The 27704-nt window shown below is 45.9% G+C and overlaps 1 protein-coding gene and 1 long non-coding RNA gene across 2 annotated transcripts in view; one reads left to right on the top strand and one right to left on the bottom strand.

Moving 5' to 3' along the window:
* The window catches only part of LOC136663236 (uncharacterized), a 40943-nt gene extending 35983 nt beyond the window's left edge, over positions 1 to 4960 (bottom strand). The window contains exon 1 of the long non-coding RNA XR_010795021.1: positions 4903 to 4960. This is a non-coding gene — a long non-coding RNA (uncharacterized lncRNA). The remainder of the gene's footprint in view (positions 1 to 4902) is intronic.
* A 257-nt stretch (positions 4961 to 5217) lies between these two features.
* RLIM (ring finger protein, LIM domain interacting) lies at positions 5218 to 20758 on the top strand. The gene is made up of 4 exons (XM_066639900.1): positions 5218 to 5296; positions 16541 to 16732; positions 17590 to 17673; positions 18987 to 20758. The coding sequence occupies exons 2-4, from the start codon at positions 16564 to 16566 to the stop codon at positions 20525 to 20527; spliced, it is 1794 nt and encodes a 597-aa protein (XP_066495997.1). The 5' UTR covers positions 5218 to 5296; positions 16541 to 16563; the 3' UTR covers positions 20528 to 20758.
* Positions 20759 to 27704: the final 6946 nt, after the last annotated feature.

Raw genomic sequence — 27704 nt, 5'->3', positions numbered from 1 at the left:
TTTCAGACCTCACTGATAAATTATAGATCAATAAGTCACCGGGCCCTGATGGCATCCACCCAAGAGTTATTAAGGAATTGAAGAATGAAGTTGCTGATCTCTTGACTAAAATATGCAACTTGTCCCTCAAAACGGCCACGGTGCCAGAGGACTGGAGGATAGCAAATGTCACGCCTATCTTTAAAAAGGGAAAGTGGGGGGACCCGGGAAACTATAGGCTGGTCAGCCTAACATCTATACCGGGTAAGATGGTGGAATGCCTCATTAAAGATAGAATCTCAAAACACATAGACGGACAGGCCTTGCTGAGGGAGAATCAGCACGGCTTCTGTAAGGGTAAGTTTTGCCTCACAAACCTTTTAGAATTCTTTGAAAAGGTCAACAGGCATATGGATGAGGGAGAACCCGCAGATATTATATATCTGGACTTTCAGAAGGCGTTCAACACGGTCCCTCACCAAAGGCTACTGAAAAAAACTCCACAGTCAGGGAATTAGAGGGCAGGTCCTCTCATGGACTGAGAACTGGTTGAAGACCAGGAAACAGAGAGTGGATGTCAATGGGCAATTTTCACAATGCAGAGAAGTGAAAAGCGGTGTGCCCCAAGGATCTGTCCTGGGACTGGTGCTTTTCAACCTCTTCATAAATGACCTGGAGACAGGGTTGAGCAGTGAGGTGGCAAAGTTTGCGGACGACACCAAACTTTTCCAAGTGGTGAAGACCAGAAGTGATTGTGAGGAGCTCCAGAAGGATCTCTCCAGACTGGCAGAATGGGCAGCAAAATGGCAGATGCGCTTCAATGCCAGTAAGTGTAAGGTCATGCACATTGGGGCAAAAAATCAAAACTTCACATATAGGCTGATGGGTTCTGAGCTGTCTGTGACAGATCAGGAGAGAGATCTTGGGGTGGTGGTGGAGAGGTCAATGAAAGTATCGACTCAATGTGTGGCAGCAGTAAAGAAGGACAATTCTATGCTTGGGATCATTAGAAAAGGTACTGAGAACAAAACAGCTAATATTATAATGCCATTGTACAAATCGATAGTAAGGTCACACCTGGAGTATTGTATCCAGTTCTGGTTGCCGCATCTCAAAAAAGACATAGTGGAAATGGAAAAGGTGCAAAAGAGAGCGACTAAGATGATTACTGGGCTGGGGCACCTTCCTTATGAGGAAAGGCGTCTGAGGGGGGACATGATTGAAACATACAAAATTATGCAGGGGATAGACAGAGTGGATAGAGAGATGCCTTTACACTCTCACATAACACCAGAACCAGGGGACATCCACTAAAATTGAGTGTTGGGAGAGTTAGAACAGACAAAAGAAAATATTTCTTTACTCAGTGTGTGGTTGGTCTGTGGAACTCCCTGCCACAGGATGTGGTGACGGCGTCTGGCCTGGATGCCTTTAAAAGGGAATTGGACTGGAGGAAAAATCCATTACGGGTTACAAGCCATGATGTGCATGTGCAACCTCCTGATTTTAGAAATGGGCTATGTCAGAATGCCAGATGCAAGGAAGACCAGGATGAGGTCTCTTGTTATCTGGTGTGCTCCCTGGGGCATTTGGTGGGCCGCTGTGAGATACAGGAAACTGGACTACATGGGCCTATGGCCTGATCCAGTGGGGCTCTTCTTATGTTCTTATATAAATACATTAGAGATAGAATTTAGATGAATGAATAAATGAATGGACTCAAATGCACAGGATTTCTCCAGGCACCAACACTGCCCAAGAAATAAAGCACACACTTAAACAGACACCCCCCCCCATTTCCCCATCCCACAAGCACAACTTTGGTTGTGTTTGGTCAACTGTGGCACAGGCTCTCAAGGGATCAGAGGCTGACTGCGGGCCAGATAGAGGCTCACTGTGGCCCACATCTGGCCCCCAGGTCGGGTTTGGAGACCCCTGGTCTAAAGCAGTCACACTGAACAGTCTGAGTGAAAGAGCAGTGGCCTATAGCACTGGGTCTATACTGAGGGGGCTCAACCACCAAAGGATCACAATGTTTATCTTTTCTTTTTTGACCAGCTCAGTGCTGCCCACACTTACTTCAGTGGTTTTCCAGGGTCTCAAGAGGGGAGTCTTCCCCAGACCTAACTGAAGAGTTCAGGGATCAAACCTAGTTCTTCAGAGCATTGGGACCCCCTTCCAAGTGGTTCACATCCCACATTTTGAGAACCCAGGACTTGAGAAATTACTGTAAATTAACAGAAGCATCTAGTTAGCTCCTGCAGGAAGTGAGGTACTGAACGAAATGGGACTCTTGGTCCAATGTAGCAGGGCTGCTCTTAAGATTTTAATCAGGACTTGTTAAGTCAATTTGTTTAGGATTAAAGGGCAAGAGCTGCGCTAGGATTTTGATCTAGTTATGGACAAAAGAAAACCCTCTTCTCCATCTGTTAATGAATATTGAATATGCAGTTTTGTAAGAACTCTTAGGAATTGAAAAGCAGATTTATAAGGCAGCTTGGAAAGCAAATGCATTCCATCTTTAAGCACAGTGTTCCAACCATCTCAGCACACACCTTGTACAGTGAAAACACCCTGCGTTTTACAATGTACAGTTTTTCCTAAAGATGTACATGCTATGCTCTCAAGAAAAGAAATTACACTTGTCATTCCCTGGGGGGTGAGGGACTCTTGAAGACAAGGCTTTTATGTATTTTGGAAGGTTTCCAACACTTCTCAGGAAAAAGTGGAAGCCAAAGTAGCTGTTTAAAACTGATCTCAACTGAACATGCAAATATCCTGAGAATGTTTTTCACCATAGGACACAGAGCTTGCCTGGCTCCTCATAACAAACTCCAGAAGGCACTTCTTCACAAAATGCAAAATCAATTCATATAATTCATGTGTTTTGCAATCTGCAACCCCTATTATTTATTTATATACCGCACTTCCTCTGAAGAGCTCATGTAGAAGACTTACTGGTGGGGAATGAGGAATGTCTGTCCATAAGATGTCTCTCACTTCAACGCAGCATCCTCAAGCCTTGCCAACTGAGGACAGCCCCACCTCCTGCTTACGTAAGTAGCTACCTCTCTCTGGGCTACCTCAGAATGCCAGATGCAAGGGAGGGTACCAGGCTGCAGATCTCTTGTTGCTTTGTGTGCTCCCTAAGACATTTGGTGGGCCAGTGAGGTACAGGAAGCTAGAGGGGCCTTTGACCTGATCCAGTGGGGGTTTTCTTAGGTTAATTAGTCTATGCAACTCCTTGCCACATGAAAAGAATAGCAACAGATCTCTTGTTGCCTTGTGCACTCCCTAAGGCATCTGGTTTGCAGACGACACCAAACTTTTCCGAGTGGTGAAGACCAGAAGTGATTGTGAGGAGCTCCAGAAAGATCTCTCCAGACTGGCAGAATGGGCAGCAAAATGGCAGATGCGCTTCAATGTCAGTAAGTGTAAAGTCATGCACATTGGGGCAAAAAATCAAAACTTTAGATATAGGCTGATGGGTTCTGAGCTGTCTGTGACAGATCAGGAGAGAGATCTTGGGGTGGTGGTGGACAGGTTGATTAAAGTGTCGACCGAATGTGCGGCAGCAGTGAAGAAGGCCAATTCTATGCTTGGGATCATTAGGAAGGGTATTGAGAACAAAACAGCTAATATTATAACGCCGTTGTACAAATCGATGGTAAGGCCACACCTGGAGTATTGTGTCCAGTTCTGGTCGCCACATCTCAAAAAAGACATAGTGGAAATGGAAAAGGTGCAAAAGATAGCGACTAAGATGATTACGGGGCTGGGGCACTTTGCTTATGAGGAAAGGCTATGGCGTTTGGGCCTCTTCAGCCTAGAAAAGAGACACCTGAGGGGGGACATGATTGAGACATACAAAATTATGCAGGGGATGGACAGAGTGGATAGGGAGATGCTCTTTACACTCTCACATAACACCAGAACCAGGGGACATCCACTAAAATTGAGTGTTGGGCGGGTTAGGACAGACAAAAGAAAATATTTCTTTACTCAGCATGTGGTCGGTCTGTGGAACTCCTTGCCACAGGATGTGGTGCTGGCGTCCAGCCTAGATGCCTTTAAAAGGGGATTGGACAAGTTTCTGGAGGAAAAATCCATTACGGGGTACAAGCCATGATGTGTGTGCGCAACCTCCTGATTTTAGAAATCGGCTATGTCAGAATGCCAGATGCAAGGGAGGGCACCAGGATGAGGTCTCGTTATCTGGTGTGCTCCCTGGGGCATTTGGTGGGCCGCTGTGAGATACAGGAAGCTGGACTAGATGGGCCTATGGCCTGATGCAGTGGGGCTGTTCTTATGGTGGGCCAGTGAGATACAGGAAGCTAGAGGGGCCTTTGGCCTTTTCTTAGGCTAATTAATCTATGGAACTCCTCACCACATCAAAGGGAGTGGCAACAGGTCTCTTGTTGCATTGGGCACTCCCTGAGGCATCTGGTGGGCCACTGAGGTACAGGAAGCTAGAGGGGCCTTTGGCCTGATCCAGCGGGGTTTTTCTTAGGCTAATTAATCTATGGAACTCCTTGCCACATGAAAGGGAGTGGCAACAGGTCTCTTGTTGCATTTGTGCACTCCCTGAGGCGTCTGGTGGGTCTCTGTGAGCTACAGGAGGCTGGACTACGTGGGTCTGAGCCAGGGGAGCTCTTCTGATGCTAATCAGCCTGTGGAACTCCCTGACACAGTATGTGGTGAGGGTTCCCCTCAGGGGCCTCCACTGTGCTGCCTGCTTCCTCTGCAGGGGCCAGAAAGCGTCCCCCAGCCACGGGTCTCCTCAGAGGCAGGCCCACTGAGTCCAGTGGGGGGGCTCCCCCTCCTCCATTTGGCTCCTATTCAAAATGGACGCCCAACTGGCCAAAAAAAGAGAAGACATCCGCTCTGCCCCTCCGGTCCCCCCAACTCTATGGTCACAGCTACCTCAGAGAAGCGGCGTCGACTCCTTTTCTGCTTAGCTCATCGCCCCTCCCCCTCCCCAAGGCCGGCGAGCTGCGAGCTGCGCATGCGCCAAAGGAGGCCCGGAGCCGGCGCTTCCACTTCCCCTGTGACGTCAGCGCGCAGCCGTGGCCGCCAATCGCCTCCTGCCGCCGCGGCCGCGCCCGCCCTCCCGCCAGCCAATCGGCAGAGCCGCCGCCTTCCCCCTCTGCCCCCTCCCGCTCTCCCCCCACTTCCGGTCCCGAGTTCCTTAGTAACAATGGAGCCTAAGATGGCCGCCTGAGGGGGGGGCCGCGCGCGGGGGTTGTCGGGCGGCGCTGGGGCGGGAGGAGGGCCGCGGGGCTGGCTGGCTGGCTGACGGGCCGCCGAGGAGCGCGAGGTGAGTGCCGGGTGGGGCGGCGGCGGGGCCGAGGGGGGAGAGTGTGCCCTCCTCGGTGCTCTTCTCTGACTGGGGCGGGCGGGTGAGCGAGGCCCTGCCCCGGCTTGGGGGTGAGAGGAGGCCTGGGCCTGGCAGAGAGGAGGCCGGACTCGCCCTGGGGGGGAGGCCCTGCTTGGGGGGTGAGAGGAGGCCCTGTCTGAACTTGCGCCGGGGGGGGGGCAGAGAGGAGGCCCGGCACTGGCGGGGAGGAGGCCCTGCTTGGGGGGTGAGAGGAGGCCCTACCTGGCCCTGGGGAGGGAGGAGGCCTCGCCATCTCGCTGCTTCCCCAGCCCCCATTCGTGCCTAGGCCAGTGTGATCTCTCCACCCACTGTAGCTGACCACCACCCCCCGTCCCTGGGCCACCTTGTCTTAAGGAGGGGGGTGAGCATAGGCACCTCAAGAACCTAAGAAGGGCCCTTGCCAGGTCAGTACCCATTTGGAATGGGAGTGGAAGGAATGTGAGCCCCCCCCCATTGGACCCAGTGGGGCTCCCTTCTGAGTAGATCCATGACTAGGGTGACACATGGCATCGCTGGAATTCTTGGCCCCTGTAAAGGAAGCAGACAGGACAGTGGGGGCCCCCAAGGGGAACCATCACCACATCCAGTGGCAAGGTGTTCCACAGGCTAATTAACATCAGCCTGTTAGCCCAAAAGGGGCTCATTCAGTCCAGCTTCCTGTTTCTCACAGTGGCCCCTTTCGATGCCTCAGTGAGCACACAAGAGACCTGTTGCCACTCCCTTTCATGTGGCAAGGACTTCCATAGACTAATCAACATAAAAAAGCCCCGCTGGATCAGGGCAAAGGCCCATCTAGTCCAGCTTCTTGGATCGCCACCAGATGCTGCAGGGAGCAGTAGAGAGGACAAGAGACCTGCATCCTGGTGCCCTCTCTTGCACCTGGCACCCAGAGATAGCCTACTTCTAAAACCAGGAAGTTGTACATACCTATCTTGGCTTGTACTTCTGATGATCATTTCCTCCATAAAATTGCCCAATCCCCTTTTAAAGGCATCCAGGCCAGGTGCCATCCTTTAGCAAGGAGTTCCACAGATTAAGATAAGAACCTCTGGAGAGTCCTACTGGATCAGCCTCAGAGCCCATCTAGTCCAGCTTCCTATGTCTCACAGTGGCCCCACCAGATGCCCCACTGAGCACACAAGACCATCACGCTGCCACTCCCCTACATCTGGAGTTCTATTTACCCTCACAACCCCCAGTGAAGACCCCAGATTGCTTTTTGGGTTAACCCCAGGTAACCACTTTTTAGAACATGAAACCTATTGAATACACTGTTCTTTCCCTTGCCAGTCTGGGGTAGGCAAAAAAACTGCCATCTGTGGCCCGTTTGGATGATGGGATAATATTGGGATGCTCGTAAAATTTATTCAGGTATTCTCGCCCTCCCCCTTTCCCCCTCCTTTCAAGAGATAGTGATGGCAATGGTTGCAGATACATGTCTATTGCAGCAATTTTCAACCTTTTTTCTCATCTCATGGCTTACTGATAAGGCAGTGAAAGTTTTGTTTTCACAATTGACAAGGCACACCACATGTGGGGGGGGGCTCTCATCCCTCAATGATCCTACTAACAAATAGTCCTCCCCCAAACTTGGCTCCCCCGCACACCTATGGGCCACTCACAGCACACTGATGTGCTGCAGCACAGTGGTTGAAAAGCACTGGTATATTGTTTTCAGGAAAAATATTTATGTTGTTAAATATATTTTTTTCCTGGCATGGGCATCAGTCTTCTTTTGAGCAGGCCTGTCCAAAGGAGCTGGGCAGCATCCTGGTCCCCCACCCCACTCATTCTTGATGGTGTCCCCTTGCTTTAAAAAAAACAAACAAAAAAAACTTTAATAGCCTGATTCAACTACATATGTTTTACTTAGAGTTGCTGACACTCCAGGGTTGGCCTGGGGTCTCCAGGAATTGTCATCAGTCTCTAGGAGACTACTGGGACTTTAACACGGCTCTTCTGGGTTAATGAGGCCATGCCATGTTGCGCGCGCGGGGCGGGGGGGGAGCTATCCAGGAACAACTTCAGTTAGATTTGGAAACCATAGACTTACTAGGAAGTAAAATCCCATGGGATCAATAGGAAACTCCTGAACTGCCAAGAAGGAAAAAGTGTTTCTAAGACAGTGGCTTGAGTTTCATATTTGCTCACAGTTTCGGGCAAAGTATCACAGAGTACAGTTAGGCTAGTTAGTAGTTATGCACCTGATTTGTCATGGCCAGTTGAATGGCACAGAAAGTCCCACCCAGAATTAGTGCTCCTTTGAGTGCAAGACAATTGAGTCTGATCACATTTTTCTTTTAAGAAAAGCCTTCACTTCTAATTTTTTTCCCTTCTAGACTGGAGTAATGCTCAAGTTTGGTGTGTCAGGGAGAAGCAGGAAGGGCAAAGGGTGATAATTTTGAACTTCCTTTCTGGTCATCTCTTTTAACTATAATTGGAGGGTGTGATTGTTCCCTGTGATGTATTTGAAGAAAACGTATGAATTTATAATCTTTACATTTAACATCTAAACAGAACAGAACTTCCCTGTGTTAAACTTTAGCTCTCATCACACATCTGTCATTATGTCTGAATACAGGAATTAGACTTGCATTTAAAATTGTTTGGTGAACAAAATAAAATTTCTGCCAGGGCCAGTGATAGTAGGACAGTTATAATTATAACAGATATTAAAAGGTATCTGGTAATATCTTAAATACCTAGCAATGAAAGCTCCAAATAGTACTGCTAAATTGGTTATGGTGGTGATACTGTACTGAGGGCCCAATCCTATCCAATTTTCCAGTGCTGGTACTGATGTGTTAGTGGGGTGTGCGTTGCATCCTGTGGTACAGGAGCAGTCACTGGGGGCTTCTCAACCTATGGGAACATGTATTCCCATACTACAGGGCTGCATTGGAGCTACACCAGAGCTAGAAAGTTGGATAGGGTTGGGCCCTGAAACTGTTGCTTTGCTGTGCCTACCATCCTTTTAAATTCACTTTTGCCCAAACTACAGTGTATACATTTCGTCCCTGTTGTGTATATGCAATGTTGGGCAGAAATGGCTTTAAAAAATCCACTTCTCTTTGGAAGTGCCTTTTCTGACATCTGAGTTACTGACAGAATACATTCGGGTTACAAATAATGAAGTAGTAAAGAAGGTAGAATTGAAATTGCCCACGTGTATTTTGTCCTGGAAATCCAGCTTGGGCATGTGTATTTTGATGGCAAGACAGGGTAAAATTCAAGTACTAAATCCCTTCATAAGCTCAGCCTTTGTTAGAAGGCTAACTAGTTTATAAAGTGGTGTTATTTTATAACAGTGTCTTAACACAACCAAAAAAGGCAGGCCTTGGATCTTGCCCTAATGACTTAGTTTAAGGGGGTAGGCAGGATGGACGATCAGGCAAGGGGTAGATAAGAGCAAGTATGCATATGGACTTGTTTCAGTTGAGGATGCACATTGATGGCTTAAACAAAACTTAACAGGAGATGCGCAGTTTGTGACAAGGCTGGCATCACATAGATCATATGAGAGGAAATTCTAAGCATGAGCAGCAGGAAGACAGCAGGCAGAATTGTTGGGGAGGACAAAAGTTCAGGTACCTGAAGGTGGTAGAGCTGGAGGAACAATGTATCACCTGGATAGGGATAAAAGTATTTTTATCATGTGTCTGAAGCTGTCTTGGCTACAAAGGCTTACTCATGCTTAATGTTTAGATAATAAGGCCAAGAAACATTTGTGTGCTTGCAGCTAATCTAATAACCTGTATTTGCAGTTTCTTCCCTGTATTTGCAGTTACTTCCCTGCTTAATAACTGTTAAGTTCTATTTCTCTCCAGAGGTGTTGGTGCTATTGGAGGTGTCATGTCTCACTTCCTGTCAGGCTTAGAAAAATCTAACATCAAGAATGCTAGCATTTAAATTGGCTTACACAGACTTCAGAGCAATTGTAACAACTCCACGGGACACATTTTGTGTAATGAGGATGCCTGGTTTGGAGGAGAGCTGATCTCTTACTTGTATATTGCAAGTTTCAGAAGATCAGATTTAAAAGTATGCACATACAAGTTGTTTTTCACATCAAGTTCAGTCTTAAAATTTAAGACTTTCTTAATTGAAATAGTGTATTGCATTAACCCATTTTTGCCCTGCCCACAGGTCCCTATTGCATATATGCAATGTTGGGCAGAAATGGCTTTATTGCAATATATTGCAATTAAGATGGCAATCAAATGTCTTTTAAAATTTAAGCAAGACCTTGGTGGTGCATGGGAGAGCCAGAAGCTGGAGGACTACAGAAATGGATTGTTCACTCTCCAGCAACACAAATTGGAACACTTGATCAGCTGAGGTGTGATGCTTTTATGTCATTCATACGGTATGAATGTATGTTGCATAAAAAGTCCAATAATTGTGACTTAAGAGGTAGCTGTACATGTGTAGGTTAGGACTTTCCCATTACTATGGAAGAAGAAACTTCAAATATCCAACTGAACATGTGTGACTGTAGAACATGGCTACATTTTAACTGTACTCTGATTGGAGTAGTCATTCCTTGCTACTCACCTAGGATGACTGATCTGGTTAAGGCAAGTATGCGACTCTCAACTCCTCCTGCAGCTGCTATACTTACTGTCTCTTTTGTCTCTTAGCTGTTGCTAAGCAGAAATACAGTTGACTACGATGGTGTGTGTGTTTGTGTGTGTGCGCGCACACACTCACTTTTTAATGTTTTTGTCTTTCCAGACTCCAAAGGGTCTCTTTAAAGTCTGGAGTAAGGGAGAGCACCACATGTTCTTCCTTAGTTAAGATCAGGAGCAGGGAAGAGGTTCACATGCTCCTTCTTCTTTATTCTCTTGCATCATCTTTTTAACAAACTCACACACTTATTTTCCTTAAGTATGGTGTAGCATTGATCAGGGTTTGCAAATTGCCTTCAAATCCTCATTTACCACTGGCTAGTTCAAGGGGAATGGAATTGCACAGGCTTTGGAGACATGGAGCAGTGATAATTCTCAAGGAATTTTGCTTCCATTCAGTACTTTCAATGATGTTCTGACCTTGTAGTTGGATGGCATAAAATGGAAGCTGGCACTTCTTGTTCTCATTACTTCAACCAAACTTTCCAGGAATTCTCAGTCCAGTTGCTCAGTTTTTCCACTTTCTTAAAAGAAAGCACTTTGCTTGTTAAATAGCTTTCAAAATTCAGTTTAATCAACGAGGTACTTGGTATACAGAAATTTTGATAGAATTTACTGTGAGATATGTGATTAATGATAACCATTTTCTAGAAATGAGAACTGCAAGGTGCTGAAGCTTTTTTGTGAAATGCCATTTTTGAGTAGTATTTTCAAATTGACTTTTCCAGAACCTTTTTTATATTTTGAGGGGAAAGCATGCAAGGAGAATATGAAATGTCTGGTGTTGAAATGAGTTGTTAGACTGTAAGGGTTTGGGGTCCATTGCAGAGCTTCTAGTAGTGTAAACATCATGAAGAGAAGAATGAATCATGAACTTATAACACTTCCCAAACGTTAGCTTTCTGTACTTCATCTAAAACAGGGGTGTTCAAACCCTGGCCCTGGGGCCACTTGTGGCCCTCAAGGCCTCTCAGTGCAACCCTCAGGGAGCCCCCAGTCTCCAATGAGCCTCTGGCCCTCCGGAGATTTGTTGGAGCCCATAATGGCCCAACGCAACCGCTGTCAGCTTGAGGGCAACTGTTTGACCTCTCGCTTGAGCTGTGGGATGAGGGCTCCCTCCACTGCTTACTGTTTCACGTCTGTGATGCAGTAGCGGCAGCAAAGGAAAGACCAGCTTTGCTTTGTGCAAGGCCTTTTATAGGCCTTGAGCTATTGCAAGATCTTCATTCATTCATATAGGTTCATCTTTAATATATTCATTTATGAAAACATACGTAAATTTATTCAAATTTTAAATGTAAATTAATTCCTTTTTTTTGCCCGGCCCCCAACACAGTGTCAGAGAGATGATGTGACCCTCCTGCCAAAAACTTTGGACACCCTGATCTAAAACTATCAACTTCAACCTCCTAACTGTGTGTTTGGATGCAGGGAAACTATCTCTGCCATGATGAAATTACCGGGAACATTCATTGACGCCATTGGTTTTAAGAGTCAACTGATTCAGTCCTCTATCTTGAAGATAGTCTTGAAGAGCCTATGTTCTATGCACCTTCAGCTTGACTTGGTTGAATTATAATTTGACATACTGACTTGGTCTCAATTTTGTAATGTTTTTGTTGGGTTCTGTGCACTATGCTGTGTCTCCTTTGGTAAATATTTGGCCAGAACCATGAAGACTGATTTGATAGCTGTTTGGCATAAATGTTTATGCTCTGTTCTAAAGGTTGTTTAAAATTAACCAGATATGATGGGGAACACGTTTAATTCATATTCTTTTTCCCCAGAGAAATGATTGGAAAGGAGGGTAATTTAGCGCTTCTAGAAAGGGTTTCTTGAGTTCTGCTCTTGGTGATATATGGATTAAAATGCCCCCCATTATTGGTAGCAAAAATCTTGTGTAGGAACAGTTGCAGATCAGAGCTATCTTGCTGTGTGGTACGTAATAATCCAGTTTGTCCTGTAGGCACATCTAGTAAACCACTTTAACCTATTCCCTACTCTGGGATGTTACGGAGATGCAATGAGCAATTCAGGAAGTCTCTTGTGCTTTTGATAGGAAATGTCATGTAAATAATGTGAGTAGAGTTTTAATCATGGACAGCAAACGATATCACTAGGGTACTGTAGTACAAATTTGTGGAGAAGTTTGTTTCCATGGTTGTATCCTATATCTTCTTGGAAAGCAGTAGTAGGTAACCATTGTTCACTGTTGAGTTCTCTTTTAGCCTATTCTAGTTTCTTCAGCTGCTCTTGGGTGTTCCACTTTTCTGTATCTGAGTGCATGTCAGTGTCACCTGCTGAGATGTGACAGTCCTGCGATGTCAGTTTGAAGGTGCTCTTGAAACGTTTTGAGCTGTGGCAGGTCTCAAAAGTAATGTGTCAAGCTTGGAGCACAGTCTAGCAGAAGTTGAGCAAATTATGTCCCACTGTATAATGGGGGGAACTTAACTCTTTTCCCAACAGATCTGAATGGAAATTAAATTGTTGCTTAATTCTGGCTGGATCATTACACGAGGAGTTTCAACTGTGTGTTAACATTTAGTTCTAATTTTAAAACTTTGTATTTGTCATCTACCCAATATAGGCCATAATATGGAGCTGCAGTAGCCTTGCATTGCATACAAGCCTACAGTTATCTTTGTCTCCTGGGAACACTTTCACTGAAGCGAGTGACCAGATTGTTCTTGTCAGCTAATGATTCTGTTCCATTAATGTGTTCAGTGTTTCAAGCAGCTCTGCGTTCTCAACCCTTGTAGACAAGCAAACTCTGCTCCCCTGAGAGCTTCAAGGGGAAAGAAGAAAAGAAGCTAAGAGGTGTGATTGACAAGTAGAATAATTATTCAAATTTCTGGTTGGTCTGTGGTCCTAAGCAGACTTGAGGTTTTGACATGTGTTCCATGGCATGACCACTGAAATGTGCTTTCCTTCTTGATTTGGAAGATGTGGCACACCCTCTGCTTATTTTCAGAGTTGCATATTAGACTTGCTCACAAGTGACAATGATTTAGTGCAAGACACTTCTCAGTCCTACTTCACTATCATATTTCACTGTGGCATAGAGCCAAGAAATTCATTGATGAGACACAGGCTTTTAAAGAACCACTCATCTTATTGTGTGCTTAAAAACTGCCTCCAAGGAACCTGGGTAGACACTGATTTATTCTTTGACCACATATTCCTCACAAATTACTACTTTAGGTATATGTCGGCCAGTTGGCATTTTTGTTGAGCTATTAAGTTTTTTTGTTTGGCACGATAGTCTTGGACATTTTGAGTTGCAGGTGACAGGAAGTGCATTCTGTGCCACCAGCTATAAAGGAAAAGGGTATCAGGAAACATTGCTTCCACCTGGAAGAAAGGAGGCTAAACCGACAACTATTAGACACAGTTCAGGCAGCTGTGTGACTCTGCGAAGAGCGACTTACGGGATCCACAGATATGGGGGCCCCCTGTATGCCTTCAGTAACACTTTGTTTAAAAAAAAAAAATCCCATCCCTTGTGGACTATATGATCTCTCCCCATGAGATAAGACTTATTGGTCCTCAGAGCCTATTTGAGGTCAGCTTTCCTGAAATCCAGAGTGCGTGTCTGACTACTACACTTCCCCTCATTATCGAGAATTCCAAGGTGTGTGGTCACTTGCATCAAAAGTCCCCTCCATTTTCACTTCCTTGACCAATTCCTCCCTCTCAATAAGGGTTAATCCAGGATGGCAGACCCTGCTGTTCCTCACTGTACTTTCTGAATGATGAAGTTGCCTTCAAGGCAAGTCAAGAACTTATTAGACTTTCTAAAGATGTCAGGAAAGCTGAAGTTCCCCATGACCACTGTGGCTTGCCTCTCAGAAAGCTTGGCAATCTGTTTTAGGAAAGTCCGTGATTTCTGCCTGACCTGGTAGTCTGCCTAACCACTCTCGCAGTGGCACCGCTCTTATTTTTTTCTCCTTTTATTCTTACTCCCTTTGTGGCTTCCATGTCCAAGCTCCTGGATTTGTGTGCAGGTGTATATATTCCTTACATATAATTCAACTTCCCCTCCCTTTTTGCTGGTTCTGTGGCTTGCTGGAAGGCCAAGGAATCCCGGAGGAAAACATGCCACTCTATACAATGTATAGGGTTGTAGCCCTAATGGGGAGCCACAGCCAATAGCCTAATAGGTTAAGGGAGCCACCAGTCAAAAAAGTTTGAGAACCACTGCAGTAGTGCATCCCAGAGCCACAGTTTGGGAGCTACTTTTCTAATGGACTGAATTTGGGAATTTTACTTGCCTTTTTGTCAGTTACTTAAGGACTTGGCTTATGTGGTGGTGTTTGCCAATGAATGGTAATTCTGATTTTTTTTTTTTTAAATCTCTGGAGTGGAAAACTGCTATATGTAGAAGGTGGTGGTACTGTAATAACCTCAGATTTAAAGTAGCTCTGGTCAAATGGGTTTGCTGATAAAATTGATGGATGGTACATTCGTTGAATACATGTGTTTTTAATAATTGGCTAGGTAGTCATAGGATACGATTTCAGAACCTTGACTGCAGATAGCTCGGATGAAAAATTTAAATGACAGGTGTCAAGGGTTTTTTGCCAACACCAGCAGTTCTGTTCACATCCTGTGCTAACAGAACTCAGCAGTGATGCAGTTCTGTTTTGCTTGGAGTGCTTGTCTCCTTTTTGCTGAACCAGCTGCTTTGTATAGTTTTTGGACCTTTATCAGCAGAATGGTACCAGCTGCACCTCAAGGAAATGCTCAGAGACTTGGCTGGGAGAACATGAGTGGAGTCCATGAGGAATCTACAGCTAGCTGTGGCAAGCGTATACTCTTCCTACATATAAAAGTCCTTCAGACACTTTTTTAATCTGAGTCACCAGCCTTGTTTTGTATATCAAAATGAACCCTTTGTTAGGAATACCAATTGATGAAACTTGCTGACCAAAATGGTAAAGAATATTCAAGTTTCCCCAGTAATCCCCTCTGGCTTCTGTGCTCGTGAATGGCAGTGCTCTGTAGAATATCAGGTGATCCCTGGTTGGTAAACTTGCTGTCTGTTAATATAGGCCGCTGCTGGACAGTGCAAAGTCTGACGCATGGTCACTCATAAGTGCACCAGAGGATTAGAGATGGGGCAGTGTGTATTTCAGGTGACTAAATTAAACTGAATTCTGCACCCAGGTGACCTGAATTCCACAACAAGGAAAATTCGGTTTTGTACCTTGAATATAGTATTGTGCCAGTATAGCAAGCGATTGAGAGGCAAAGGTACTGCCTGGAGGAAATGACATAATAGCAGTGACTCCTGACTGCGCAGGAAAAGGAGGAGGGAGTGGAAGCTTGGCTCTTTACGTGGCTGGTAAAGCAACCACACACCCGCCTGCATTACACTATGGTGGGTGCTGGCTGCTGTCAGGTGTGGCACGAGCCACCAGTGGCTGCCACAGTGGTCATGGTTAGATGCTACCTGGGGCGAAGTGTGGGATGTCACCGCAGGGTTAATAATGAAGCAGCCCACATAGGATTGAGCTGCAAGAGATTAAGAGGGAGGAAAGAATTCAGAGAGACTGAGACTCGGAGAGCTACAGAGGCATTTGAAAAGGAGAGGGGTGTGTGTGAGAGAGAGCACACATGCACAAGTGTGTAAGCATAGGGTATGAATATGTGTGAGATTTAGCTTGTGCTCTGGAGTGATTAGCTTTTCCTTCACTTTGTGTTTTATGCTGTGGATTCATCTAAATCAGGGGTACCCAAACCCCGGCCCTGGGGCCACTTGTGGCCCTCGAGGCCTCTCAATGCGGCCCTCAGGGAGCCCCCAGTCTCCAGTGAGCTTCTGGCCCTCTGTAGGTTTGTTGGAGCCCATGCTGGCCTGATGCAACTGCTCTCAGTATGAGGGTGACTGTTTGACCTCTCGCGTGAGCTGTGGGATGAGGGCTCCCTCCACTGCTTGTTGTTTCACGTCTGTGATGTAGTAGCGGCAGCAAAGGAAAGGCTGGCCTTGCTTTGTGCAAGGCCTTTTATAGGCCTTGAGTTATTGCAAGACCTTCATTCATTCATTCATATAAGTTCATCTTTAATATATTCATTTATGTAAACTTATGTAAATTTATTCAAATTTTAAATGTAAATTATTATTTTTTTGGCCTGGTCCCCGACACAGTGTCAGAGAGACGATGTGACCCTCCTTCCAAAAACTTTGGACACCCCTGATCTAAATATTGCTGTGGCTCATAACCTGGAGTGTTATGCTTTGCTAAATTGTGAGCTGTGGTCCCCTGACCCTTGGGGAAAACATTCAGCTATGACTTTGAATTTCTAAATTGTCACCAAACATTGCAACACAATTTCAACCCTTTCTCTGCAAGCATAAGGGCTGAGAACTGATTGTTTTTTCAAAAAGCCGGAAAGCCTTGAGCATCTGACTCTGTTCAGCTAATAACCTGATCTCTGTGTCCTGCGCCCCTGCAAAATTACAGCGCGTACACAACCTTGATTAAAGCATTCATTCTTGTATTATATGGGCTGGAGTTAACTATGGCTGCTCAACAAATATGGCTGTTCTCTTTTTTAGATATTATACGTACTCTTATCAACATGGAAAGCTCAGATTCAAGCAGTAAAGGAAGTGTCGATCAATCTGAAGCACAGCGGCGGAGTCAGCTGGACCGACTGGATCGGGAGGAAGCTTTCTATCACTTTGTAAATAATCTGAGTGAAGAGGAGTACAGGCTAATGAGGGACAACAACTTACTAGGCACCCCAGGTATGTTTATTCTGTGCATTTATAAGGCCAGTCAGGTCCATCAAGAGTGTGTGGAAATGTGACCGCTGAGTTGGCTGATGAGATCAGAATTTTACTTTTTAAAAAAGCCTTAAGTAGATGCTTGGAAACTGAAGTTCATTGCTAAATCTTACTTCTGGCACTGTTGAACTTGACATTTATTTAAGCTCAGGATTGCTGCCTAAACATGCCTGAAACTGAACATTAAAAATAAACATACTTGTCAGTGTATACTTTGCATTGTTACTGGGGAGAAATACATTCCCACAGACTTCACACCCGTTGTGTGCCTGCACTACTGACTCTTTAATAGATGCAAGTGGGGGGAACCTGGAAAAAAGCCTCCCCTTTTCACTAGAAAATTGATAGGATAACATGGGGTGGCATCTTGAAACAGACTTCTCCAGATACAAAAGAATGTGTTGGTGAATTCTGCCTGTGAAAGAAGACATTTCTTAGTCTTCTCAGAAGACTTTGTAGCAAACGAAAAACAAAGCCTCAGACACTCTGTTAAATGGTCACCTTTCTCTGTTCTCCCCCCATGCTTTGTTGCTACTTTTCTTCTTGTCTTGCATGACTGCTGGTCAGACAACCTCATGCGATTTCATGGTTGTCCAGGTAATTTGGCGTCATGGGGTTATTTTAGGAATTGTCCCTTGCCCAGAACTTTTAATGAAAATGTACTCTAGTATCACAGAATACTCTTTCAAGTTGTGGTACCCTTAGAGGGCAGTGTCTTGATGAATTCGTCACTGCTGACATTGGAGTTGTGCAACAGGGTTGTTTTGGTATGTCGATGCTGTGTCTGGAACACTTTTTGCAAACTCTTGTTTCCTCAGGTGAAATTACCGAGGAAGAGTTGCTGAGAAGGCTGCAGCAAATTAAAGAAGGGCCACCACAACAGACCACTGAAGACAGTAGAGGTATGTGGGCTTCTTTGAAAGCTCCAGCAGTGAAGGCCACATTTGGATACTGAAGAGGTCAAAATGCTGTAGCCAGGGATGTGCGAGGTCAAACCAGAGGCAGACCTGTTTTTCTGGGAGCTGGTTTTGTTCTGCCTTAATGACATCATCAGTTGTATAGAACGTGATTTCTATTTCTGTCCCTGTTCATTTCCTTATAAATGACACTTCTGCCCTGCCACTGGTCTGTCTCCTACCAGAACATAGGCAGCTTGTTCCCTTTCCTCCCTTCCACCCAGATGTGGCAGAGCTTGAGGTGCACCTGCCCAGGTGCTACACCCCCACAGTGAGTGCTCCTCCTCCAGGGAGAACCTGGAAGTAACATCACTGCCCTGGGCATCCAGGCATGATTATGGCTCTTCTCCCACCCCACTTGCTTTTTAGCTAACCAGACTACAATCCTGCATATGTGAATGAGGAAGCAAGTGCCATCAAAAGCAGGCCCAGTCTAAAGATTATGTTGGACAGGCAGGAAGAAACTGTGTGGCACTGCCCCGCCTTGTCTTACTTAACTTGGGTTGGTTCACCTGCTTGTGTGTTGCCAGCTCTCCACGAATCCATAACCTGACTTGATGCTGCAGAGTTGCGGCGACATTTTCACCTATTTGACAAGGTGCTTCATACATGCGGTGCTTCCCAGATATGTTTCTCTTGTTCCACCTGGTGCCATGTTGAAATTTGGCCTTGCTGGAGCTTTTTGCTCGGTAAGCATGAACAAGATCAGACACAAGTTTCTCTGCTAAGAGATCCATGTACATCTACCGCATTGGCTGTGATTAAAAGCATGGCTGACCAAGTGTCAGTGAAACAGATCCAACCTGCGATCACCTTTTGCCTGTTGGCAAGATCACTCCATCTTCTGCAGACTTAAGTGCTGATGCAACTGTAGCCAAGAGCTTGCTGTTGTCAGTTGCAAAATTCACTACTTGCATCTAAAGTAAGTTGTTTAAAATGCTTGTAAAATACTTTAGTACTTCAGTACAGGTCTTGCTGTACGACGCTGATGTTTTCACAGCTCTCTGCTAAGGTTGATATTGCTGAAAAGGGCCGATGTGTGGACTGCACTAACTTGTTAAGCTTTTTGACAACAGCTACACTTTTCCTGATTATCTTGGTGGAACACAGTGTGTTGACGTGGTCATTAGATGGCACGTGCAACACTACTACAGCCAAGAAATTTGTTTTGCTTTTTTAAATAACTGAGGAGTGTGCCTGGAGCCTTCAGCCCAGATTGCTCAAGTTTCCTAATTCTGGCAGTTGCTCTTGTCCGACAGGTGCGGAGGCCACAGAAGATGTATCTAATGGCGATTCCATAATAGATTGGCTGAATTCGGTTCGACAGACTGGGAATACGACACGAAGCGGGCAGCGAGGAAACCAGTCTTGGAGGGCAGTGAGCCGGACTAACCCGAACAGCGGGGACTTCAGGTTCAGTTTAGAAATAAACGTCAACCGTAACAACGGGAACCCAAACCCGGAAACAGAGGGCGAGCCATCTGTAGAACCAGCCAGTGGGGAAGATATGGAACAGAACCAAAGCTCAGATGCTGAGACTCCCAGGTCTGACTCCCCTTCTGTTGTAAGTCAGCCTGAATCTGAAGTGAGTCCTCCTGAAGAGATCCCTGAAGTTCCCCCGCAAAGAGGCCGGAGAAGATCCAGAAGCAGGAGCCCAGAGCAGCGGAGGACACGAGCGAGGACCGACAGAAGTAGATCTCCTCTCAATCCCGTGGACGAGTCCCCTCGCCGGGCGCACCAGAGCACGTCATCTCAGGCACCTGATGTCCCCCCTGTGAGTGAAGCTGAAGGAAGTTCTAGGACAAGGCAGCATGTGGTGATCAGGCAGCATGCAGCAACCTCTGAGGTGCCCAGTGAAAACACAGTGCTATTCTCGACCCCTGAAGCAAGACCTGCTCCACCAGCAGCAGGCTCTCCGGAAACAAATGGCAGCGCAGAGCCTACGGCTCCTGGGCAGAGGCCTCCAACCATTGTCCTTGATCTACAAGTGAGACGAGTCCGTCCTGGAGAATATAGGCAGAGGGACAGTATAGCCAACCGAACTCGATCCCGGTCCCAGACCCCAAACAATACTGTCACTTACGAGAGTGAGCGTGGAGGGTTTAGGCGCACCTTTTCACGCTCCGAGAGGGCAGGTGTGAGAACTTATGTCAGCACCATTAGGATTCCTATCCGTAGAATCTTGAACACAGGCTTGAGCGAGACGACGTCCGTGGCCATCCAGACCATGCTCAGGCAAATTATGACAGGCTTTGGGGAGCTGAGTTATTTCATGTATAGTGATAGTGATGCTGAGCCTGGTGGCCCAGCACCCAATCCAAATGTAGAAATGGCTGAGCCCCAAGTCGGAGGTGGCAGTGGGAGCACCTCGAGTAATGAAGGTCCTGAGCCCGTACCCGTGGAAGCAGTTGAAGGCAGCAATGAAGGGGGCTCCACTGCTGGTGCCAGGCGGGAAGGACGCAATGCCAGGGGGTCGGTGACTTTTGAAGAAAGTGGTTCTCTGCCGTTCCTCAGCTTGGCACAGTTTTTTCTCCTTAATGAAGAAGACGACGACCAGCCACGAGGCCTCACCAAAGAGCAAATTGACAACCTGGCCATGAGGAATTTTGGTGAGAGCGACGCTTTGAAGACCTGTAGTGTTTGCATCACCGAGTACACGGAAGGAAACAAGCTGAGGAAACTGCCTTGTTCCCATGAGTACCACGTGCACTGCATCGACCGTTGGCTCTCGGAAAACTCGACCTGCCCGATTTGCCGCCGAGCTGTTTTGGCCTCCAGTAACCGAGAGAGCGTGGTCTAAGCAAGATGGGGGGGGGGGGGGAGCTTCCAGTTGAGTGCACGGTGAGCTTGCAATGGGCAGAGAAGTCACTTCCTGTGGCCACTTTTTGTGTGGTGGTTATGAACCTATAACCAAGATGGCGTGATCTTCCCTCATGAAATTGAAATTATAACACACACATAGTAGAGCCTCCTTGATCAGGGTCCCGAAAACAATATTACGTTTGTCAATTAAACTGAATTTGCCCAAAAACACATGCCTGATATGCGTTCTTGGTTTTCCAGCACAAGCAAAGTTCACGTCTTTTCTCCCTGCCCTGATGTGTAGTGAATGCAGAAGTGTCAACACTCTTCCCTGTGAAGACCGCAACTGGAATCTTTTAGCTGAAGTCAGCCCATGCTTCATTGTGGATTTAAAAAAAAACACAAAAACTCAGTTACCTTGACAGAACAGCGAAATTGCACCCCGAAGATTAATTTTAGCTCCTTTCTTGTATAGGGTATTGAATATGGAAATGTAAATAACACTAACATTAGCCCTTCCCCACCTCCCACTGTACAGCGGTCTTAAAAACCCAACACTATGGTGCGCCATAGAGTGAGCTGATAGTTTAATGGGGATATTTATCTTGCTGTGGAAATATATTAATTAATTGCTTATGCTTGTTTAAATAAACACTTTTGTTTTAAAAAAAACTGTAAAGCTTTTTGTACAGACCGGTAACTCTTCTTCCATTGCACTGTTGTACTAATGCATTTGGAATTAAAACTGCCATGGTTAGAAATTAGAACGCGTTGGGTATGACTTGCCACAATTAAAGCCAACGAGGTGGCGAAGAGCCTCTCTGCCTGTTATGTGAATGGACAGCTAATGAGTGACGGCAAAGCCAAGGCACTTCATAAAGCATGGGCAGAATTGGAGTGTCACCTGAAAGATACCAGTGTGGAGAACTTCTTTTCCTCCCCAGTATGAATCTGGACAGAAGTTCCACGTAGAGTTGTGTTAAACGCTGCTCTAGCTTCACAGTGTAGGAACAAACCTCTCATTTTCCAAGTAGTAAATTGAGAGACTCTAATTGGGAGCCTTTGCCGCAGGCTGATCTTCCCCTCCCCACCAGTCACTTTGGTTTGGTTATAACCAGCATTCAGAGTGTAGCTTCATATGTGCATTGGACAACTGGAGCTTTGGGCATTCCTCTATTAGTAATAGTCTTTGGTATGTTCTTCATCTGGGTTTGTGGGATGTTTTTCAGGTAGTATCCGTTCTGCAGTTTTAACTCCTCGATGGGTAGGTGGAGAGAAGCTTGTGAGCCTATTGTAAGCAATTCAACCTGGGATTTGTCCTGTGCATTTGTCTGTACATGAAACCTTTAGGAAATTTATTCTACAGTAGAGACCCACTTCCTTCCTGTGTATGTACTAAGTTCTGCTGAGCTAATTAGAACTAAACCACTTGTCCTAGATCAGAAGTGCTGTATGGTCTTCTCAACTTAACAAGGATGAAAATGTTTAATGGGTTTCATAGATATGAAAGCACAGGTCAACTTTTGCCTCTTAATTTATAATGGGTCACCTTATCTTAACCTGGTAAGGTCAAGACTTTTGTAACTCTCCTTTTTGCTGCTTCAAGTGCTGTTGGATTATAAATAAATACATGAGGAAATTTGTACATGAGGCTTCCCATCTGACATGGTCTAGGCACAAATGTCAGTTCCCAAGTAAAAGTGCAGATAAAAGGTATTTTCTACATTTGTTGGCATATGCACTCGTTTTTTCAAACATTAAAACTGATTATTGGAGGCAAACTTGTCTGGATTTTCATTCTGGAATGCAGTAAAAGCCACTTGAAAATGGCCACACAGTTAGGAATTGAGCAGTTGCTGCGTATTTGGGGACAGACATGATAGTCACCTGCCCTTCCATTGCTCTTGGGGTGGGCAGTGGGCTAAAAGTGCTCATTCCACAGCTGCAGTGTTCTTTCAGCGTGAAGGTCAGTGCCTTCTGGAGCCAAGTCTTGGGCAGAGATTCCACTTCTGAGACGGAAGCAGTTTCTTATGGAGAAAGGTAGGGGTGGTTTGCATAAGGTAGTTTCTTTTAGCCCACAAATGGTGAATATATGTATTGACAGCTGAACTCTTATTGTCATTAAGGAAGGAGTGGAGGCTTGTAACTTCTGGACTTTATTCCAAACCTGTATCTTAAAAACCTGCTTTTTAAGATTCGTAGCAATTATTCAGTGGCCAAGATTGAACTTTTTAGCATTGCACTTCAGGTGAAAATACTGTCCAGTCAGTGCCCCAGGGTGTTTGGAAAGTTAAATGCATCTCTGTGTGTACATCTCTGTTCCAAAGCTCTCAAGATGTTTTTAAAAACAGGTGGGTAGGGGGTGGTGAGTGAATATTGTTCTTGCTGCAATATTTAGTGAGAAACTTTGCAGTGCCTAGAGGTTTTCTTTCCTTAAAGGAGAACGATTGTTTATTTGAGAGAAAGGAAAGTTGCCCAGTACCTTGTGCAAGTTGGAGTGGGTGCAAATCTATGCAGGAGCAGTGATGATGGTGCTGTCGGATTCCTGTTTTGTTTGTATGTTGAAGTGCAGAGTTGCCTAGAAAGTCAACAAAATCATGTTTAATCACCACGTACTTTTGAAATGAATTAAAAGGGGGTTAAAGGAGAGAGTCGGATTTCTTCAAAGTATTTGGGGTTATTTAAGGCTATTATAATAGAAGCACACCAGAGATGTACACCAGAGATTGGGAAAGATAATGAACTCGCCGTGGAGGGTGCCAATGTAGGATGAACAGAGGCAAGTAAGAGAAGGTATGAAGCTTTCTCTATAGCACTGTTTCTCAGACTGGGCTGGGCCCCACTAGGTGGGTTGCAAGCCAGTTTCAATAAAACTCATTTCAGAATTTTATATTTAGTATATTAGGCTTGATGCCAACATGGCATGTGGCTGCATTTGGGAGATCTGTACTTTGAAGAGGCTACAGTTTTTAATGCATTTAACAATGATAATGGGGCTTACTCCTGGGTAAGCGTGGATAGGATTGTTAAGAATTTTTCCTGCTTGATAATGTTACTTCCAGCCATGTCACTTCCAGGTTAATGACATCACTTCCAGTGGGTCCCGACAAATTATCATTCTAAAAGGTGGGTCCTGGGCTAAAAAGTTTGACAACCACTGCTTCCTAGACTGGAAAAAGTAAAAGACAGTGTTCTAAATGCTTCCCCCCCCAACCTGGTGAGGTGCCATCCTCTGCTCCTACCACTCTCTGGGTTGGAAAAGGGGAATATGAAGGACAAGCGTGCTGGAATAGAGCAGGGGTGGACAAACTTTCAACTTTAAGGATCCTGGACCTTTAACAATTGTGTAGGAGAGAATTTCTGCAGGTGCAGCTTGTCATCTGTGATATGAGAAGCTATACCTGCTGAAATTCCCACTTCTATACAATTGTTAAAGATCCAGGATATTAAAGTTGCAAGTTTGTCCACCCCTGGTTTAGAGTGTTGAGAGACTACATCCTAAGCAGCCCCAGGCTTCTCTAGCAGTGGGTGATTCTGTTCCATAAGGATCGTGCAGACTTATCACTAGCATATCTTTTGTTTAGTGATTGCCGCTATAGGTTGCCCATTAAAAAAAAATAATACTGTGCTGAGCTCTCCAGAATTGGTTGAATGGTTCAGATGCTAAAAAATTTTTTTTTAAGAAAAGTTGAAAACCGGCAGCATCTGTCCAGAAAGAAAAGGACTGCAGTGGACAGAACAAATAGTGAATACAGTGGTGATCTAACCCTTGCCTGTCATGCAACACGCTTGTTGACCAGCAGAGGGGTGTCTTGTGTAGCAGGTGACAAGCAATCTGCTGGACCCACAGTGTGCTTGTGTTTTCACGTGTGTGCAACTGTGGCGATCCATCCATGGGGGGGACCCATATGTTCTGTCCTAGACTATTTGGAACCACCCCATGGAGGTCCTTGGATACATACACAGGAGTTAATATTAAGTCAAGGCAAACTTGCATAATGCACATTTGCTGAAGATGCCTGGCCGTGTCATGTTGCCAATTCCTATCCTTTGGGAACAAGCACAAAGTTGGCAGCATCCTGGGCTCTGCTTTGAATTAGGACAAGCCGTGGGTGCTTGGATTCTTGCACGTGATGTGCTTGGCAGTGTGCAGCAAATACTTGGCCTGCTGTGAGGTCCTTGGTCAAATGCTGCGGAGGAGTCAGGCTCTGCTTGGTCTGCTGGACTGCTCCCTAAGTGCTTTGAAATGGGACTGTCTCTAGTTTTAGGCTTGGTGGGGGATGAGTGCTGAATCCAAGCAGGACACTTTATGTAACAATGTTCAGGCTGCTGGGGAGGGGGGTCTGGAAAAACAGCACGTGACTGCAGAGCGATTATCTAACAACACTCTCACACCCTTGATAATGCCTCTTGAGGCTCAAGCATGGAAAGGGGGTTAGACCAACTTTACTTGAGCCTGGCTAACCACAGACCGAATTAGCAGGGGAGGGAAAAATGGAGGCAATCTTGAAATGTTTGTGCAAACTTATATGGATCTGTAGGGGGTCTACTGATCTTGAGTGATTCACTGAAGCCAGTCAGAAGCAGTGTTAGTCTTGTGCAGCAGAAAGAGGCAGAATGCATTGGGGTAAATCCTGAAGTAGTCATAAAGATTGTCCCACTTCATGATACAGGTAGGAGGCACCTCTTTTGAATGCCCCTCCCTTAATTCCTGCTACCTCCTAATTTTGCTGCCAGTTTCTGTTTGCGGGGGATGCTTTAACACACGGGGCATTTTTGAAAAAGGGCGTCATGCTGTACATTGAAACCTTATTCAGGCCAAGCTGCATTGCCAAGCCCAACCCCTTGGCTAAAGCTGTGTGCGACAATAAGGGCTTGACTTGTACAGAAAACTTGGGGCCTTGTAGCAGAGAAACAGAGGAGTGTGCCAACCTATGCAACATGCTCTCTGAAGAACACATTGCACAGTTCTTTAATTCCTGCAAACATTTCTTAGGTGCAGGGCTGAATCAGCAACAGGGTCTCACCTGAGAGGGAGGGATAAATGCCGTCATAAGTGGGAGTATGGAGTCAACTCACGCTGCCTTGATCTCCGGCGTTCACAGAACTGATGCCAGGAAAAGACATCCAAAGGGCTTTCTTGCAATTTGTCACTGCACAAACGTGCAACACTGTGTGGGACTTACAAGATGATAAAGTAGAGGTGGGGTGGTAGGAAGGAATGTTACAGTTTGTTCTGGATTTTTTTAAAGCATTTAGAGCAAAGTGCTGAGCATTCATTAGGCTTTTGGGGATTTCCCCCATCCCTATTCCCCATTCCAGCATTGAAGAAGACTCGCCAAGCTCAATGACTGGCAGTGCTGACAGTTTTCAAGGATGCCACTGGAGTCTATGCCAGACTCCATTAGAACTCTTTTCCCCTTGCATGGCTTCTGCCTTATGGTTTTATTCTGCCCCACTTGTAGGAGGCAGCACAGTGTTTTCTGCTCTTCATGCATCAATGGGGAGGGGTGGCTGAGCTTGAATCACCAAGAACTGGGTTCAAATCTCTTATCTTGCAATGAAACCTTGATTTGTGAATTTGGAATAGTCACTCTGATTCAGTCCAGCCTGCCTGGGCTGGTTGTGAGTGTAAAATGAGGGTTCCTCCCAGATGTTTCACATGGGGGTCTTTGAAGGAGAGAGGGCTACAGATGTGATTGCCACTACCAGTTGTCAGATAAGTTGGGAAATGGCAATTGGCCCAGATCACTCGTGATCTTTACGGGGTACAAGCCATGATGTGTATGCACAACCTCCTGATTTTAGAAATGGGCTATGTCTGAAGGCCAGATGCAAGGGAGGGCACCAGGATGAGGTCTCTTGTTATCTGGTGTGCTCCTTGGGGCATTTGGTGGGCCGCTGTGAGATACAGGAAGCTGGACTAGATGGGCCTATGGCCTGAGCCAGTGGGGCTGTTCTTATGTTCTTAACTACAATTCCCAGGAAGCCTTGCAGGTCTGTTGTTATCTGGTGTGCTCCCTGGGGCATTTGGTGGGCCGCTGTGAGATACAGGAAGCTGGACTAGATGGGCCTATGGCCTGAGCCAGTGGGGCTGTTCTTATGTTCTTAACTACAATTCCCAGGAAGCCTTGCAGGTCTGTTGTTATCTGGTGTGCTCCCTGGGGCATTTGGTGGGCCACTGTGAGATACAGGAAGCTGGACTAGATGGGCCTGTGGCCTGATCCAGTGGGGCTGTTCTTATGTTCTTATGAGTACTTTGAGTCCAGAGTTCCCGGGCCTATCTGCTACCCCACCTATGGTCTCGCAATATCTGCCAGGCGAAGCATGTGAGCTACATTGTGGGGATGTGCATATACCGGGTCATTCCAAAGGCATATCCGCTTTTCCTTTTTCAGACACTTTCCCAATAGCAGAGCTATTGCCTCTGTAGTAAGGAGCAGACAAGCGATCGGGTCGCAGGAGGTGGATGTGAGCATTTCTCTGCCTGCTGTACATATGGCTAGGAGACTAAACATGTTCTACAGGCATGTGCATCTCTGCCCCTGCACATGGTAGTCATCCGGTCTTTCTCCTCGCCCCCTTCATTTCTGGAACGAACAGTGGTTAGTGTGGCTGCACCAGTGCTCTTACTTGGTTAGTTTCAAGTGACAGTTTACAGCTAGGGCTAGGAGTAGTTCTGCAAAGTATGGTGTGGACTAGCCTTGGTTCATTGTAGCATTGCAGGCATTAAGTGCATAGAGACCAGGGAGGGCTGCTGGCTGCATGCACAACAAAGAGGGAGGTTTGTACACTGGCAGGGTACTTTCCCTCTCCAAATTCCAGATGGGCGGTTGTGCTGGGTTATGTTTACCCCTGGCCTTGGCATGGCTTCCTGAAAATGATCTGATGTGCTGTTCAGTCTGCCAGATAAGAGGAGATGTGTGGCTAATGCATCTCTATGCATCTTCCATTCACTGCATGTGAAGTAGCTGCTATATGACCAGTGATAGATGAGGTCTAGAATCAGAGCTGCTCCAAAGGAATATGGGGGGGGGAGTGTTTGACTGGAAGGCCCAAAGAGTTCTAGATTGAAGAATTTGCCTTGCAAATCTTGAAGCTGTTTGTGCTTCTCCACAATCTCGCAATGCTCTGGGAGGCCAAAGGGAATTGACAGTGTGCCAAAAACTTCAAAC

This window comes from Tiliqua scincoides, chromosome 12, assembly GCF_035046505.1.
Source record: "Tiliqua scincoides isolate rTilSci1 chromosome 12, rTilSci1.hap2, whole genome shotgun sequence".
Classification (NCBI taxonomy): Eukaryota; Metazoa; Chordata; class Lepidosauria; order Squamata; family Scincidae; genus Tiliqua; species Tiliqua scincoides.
This window is presented reverse-complemented; position numbering and strand designations above follow the sequence as displayed.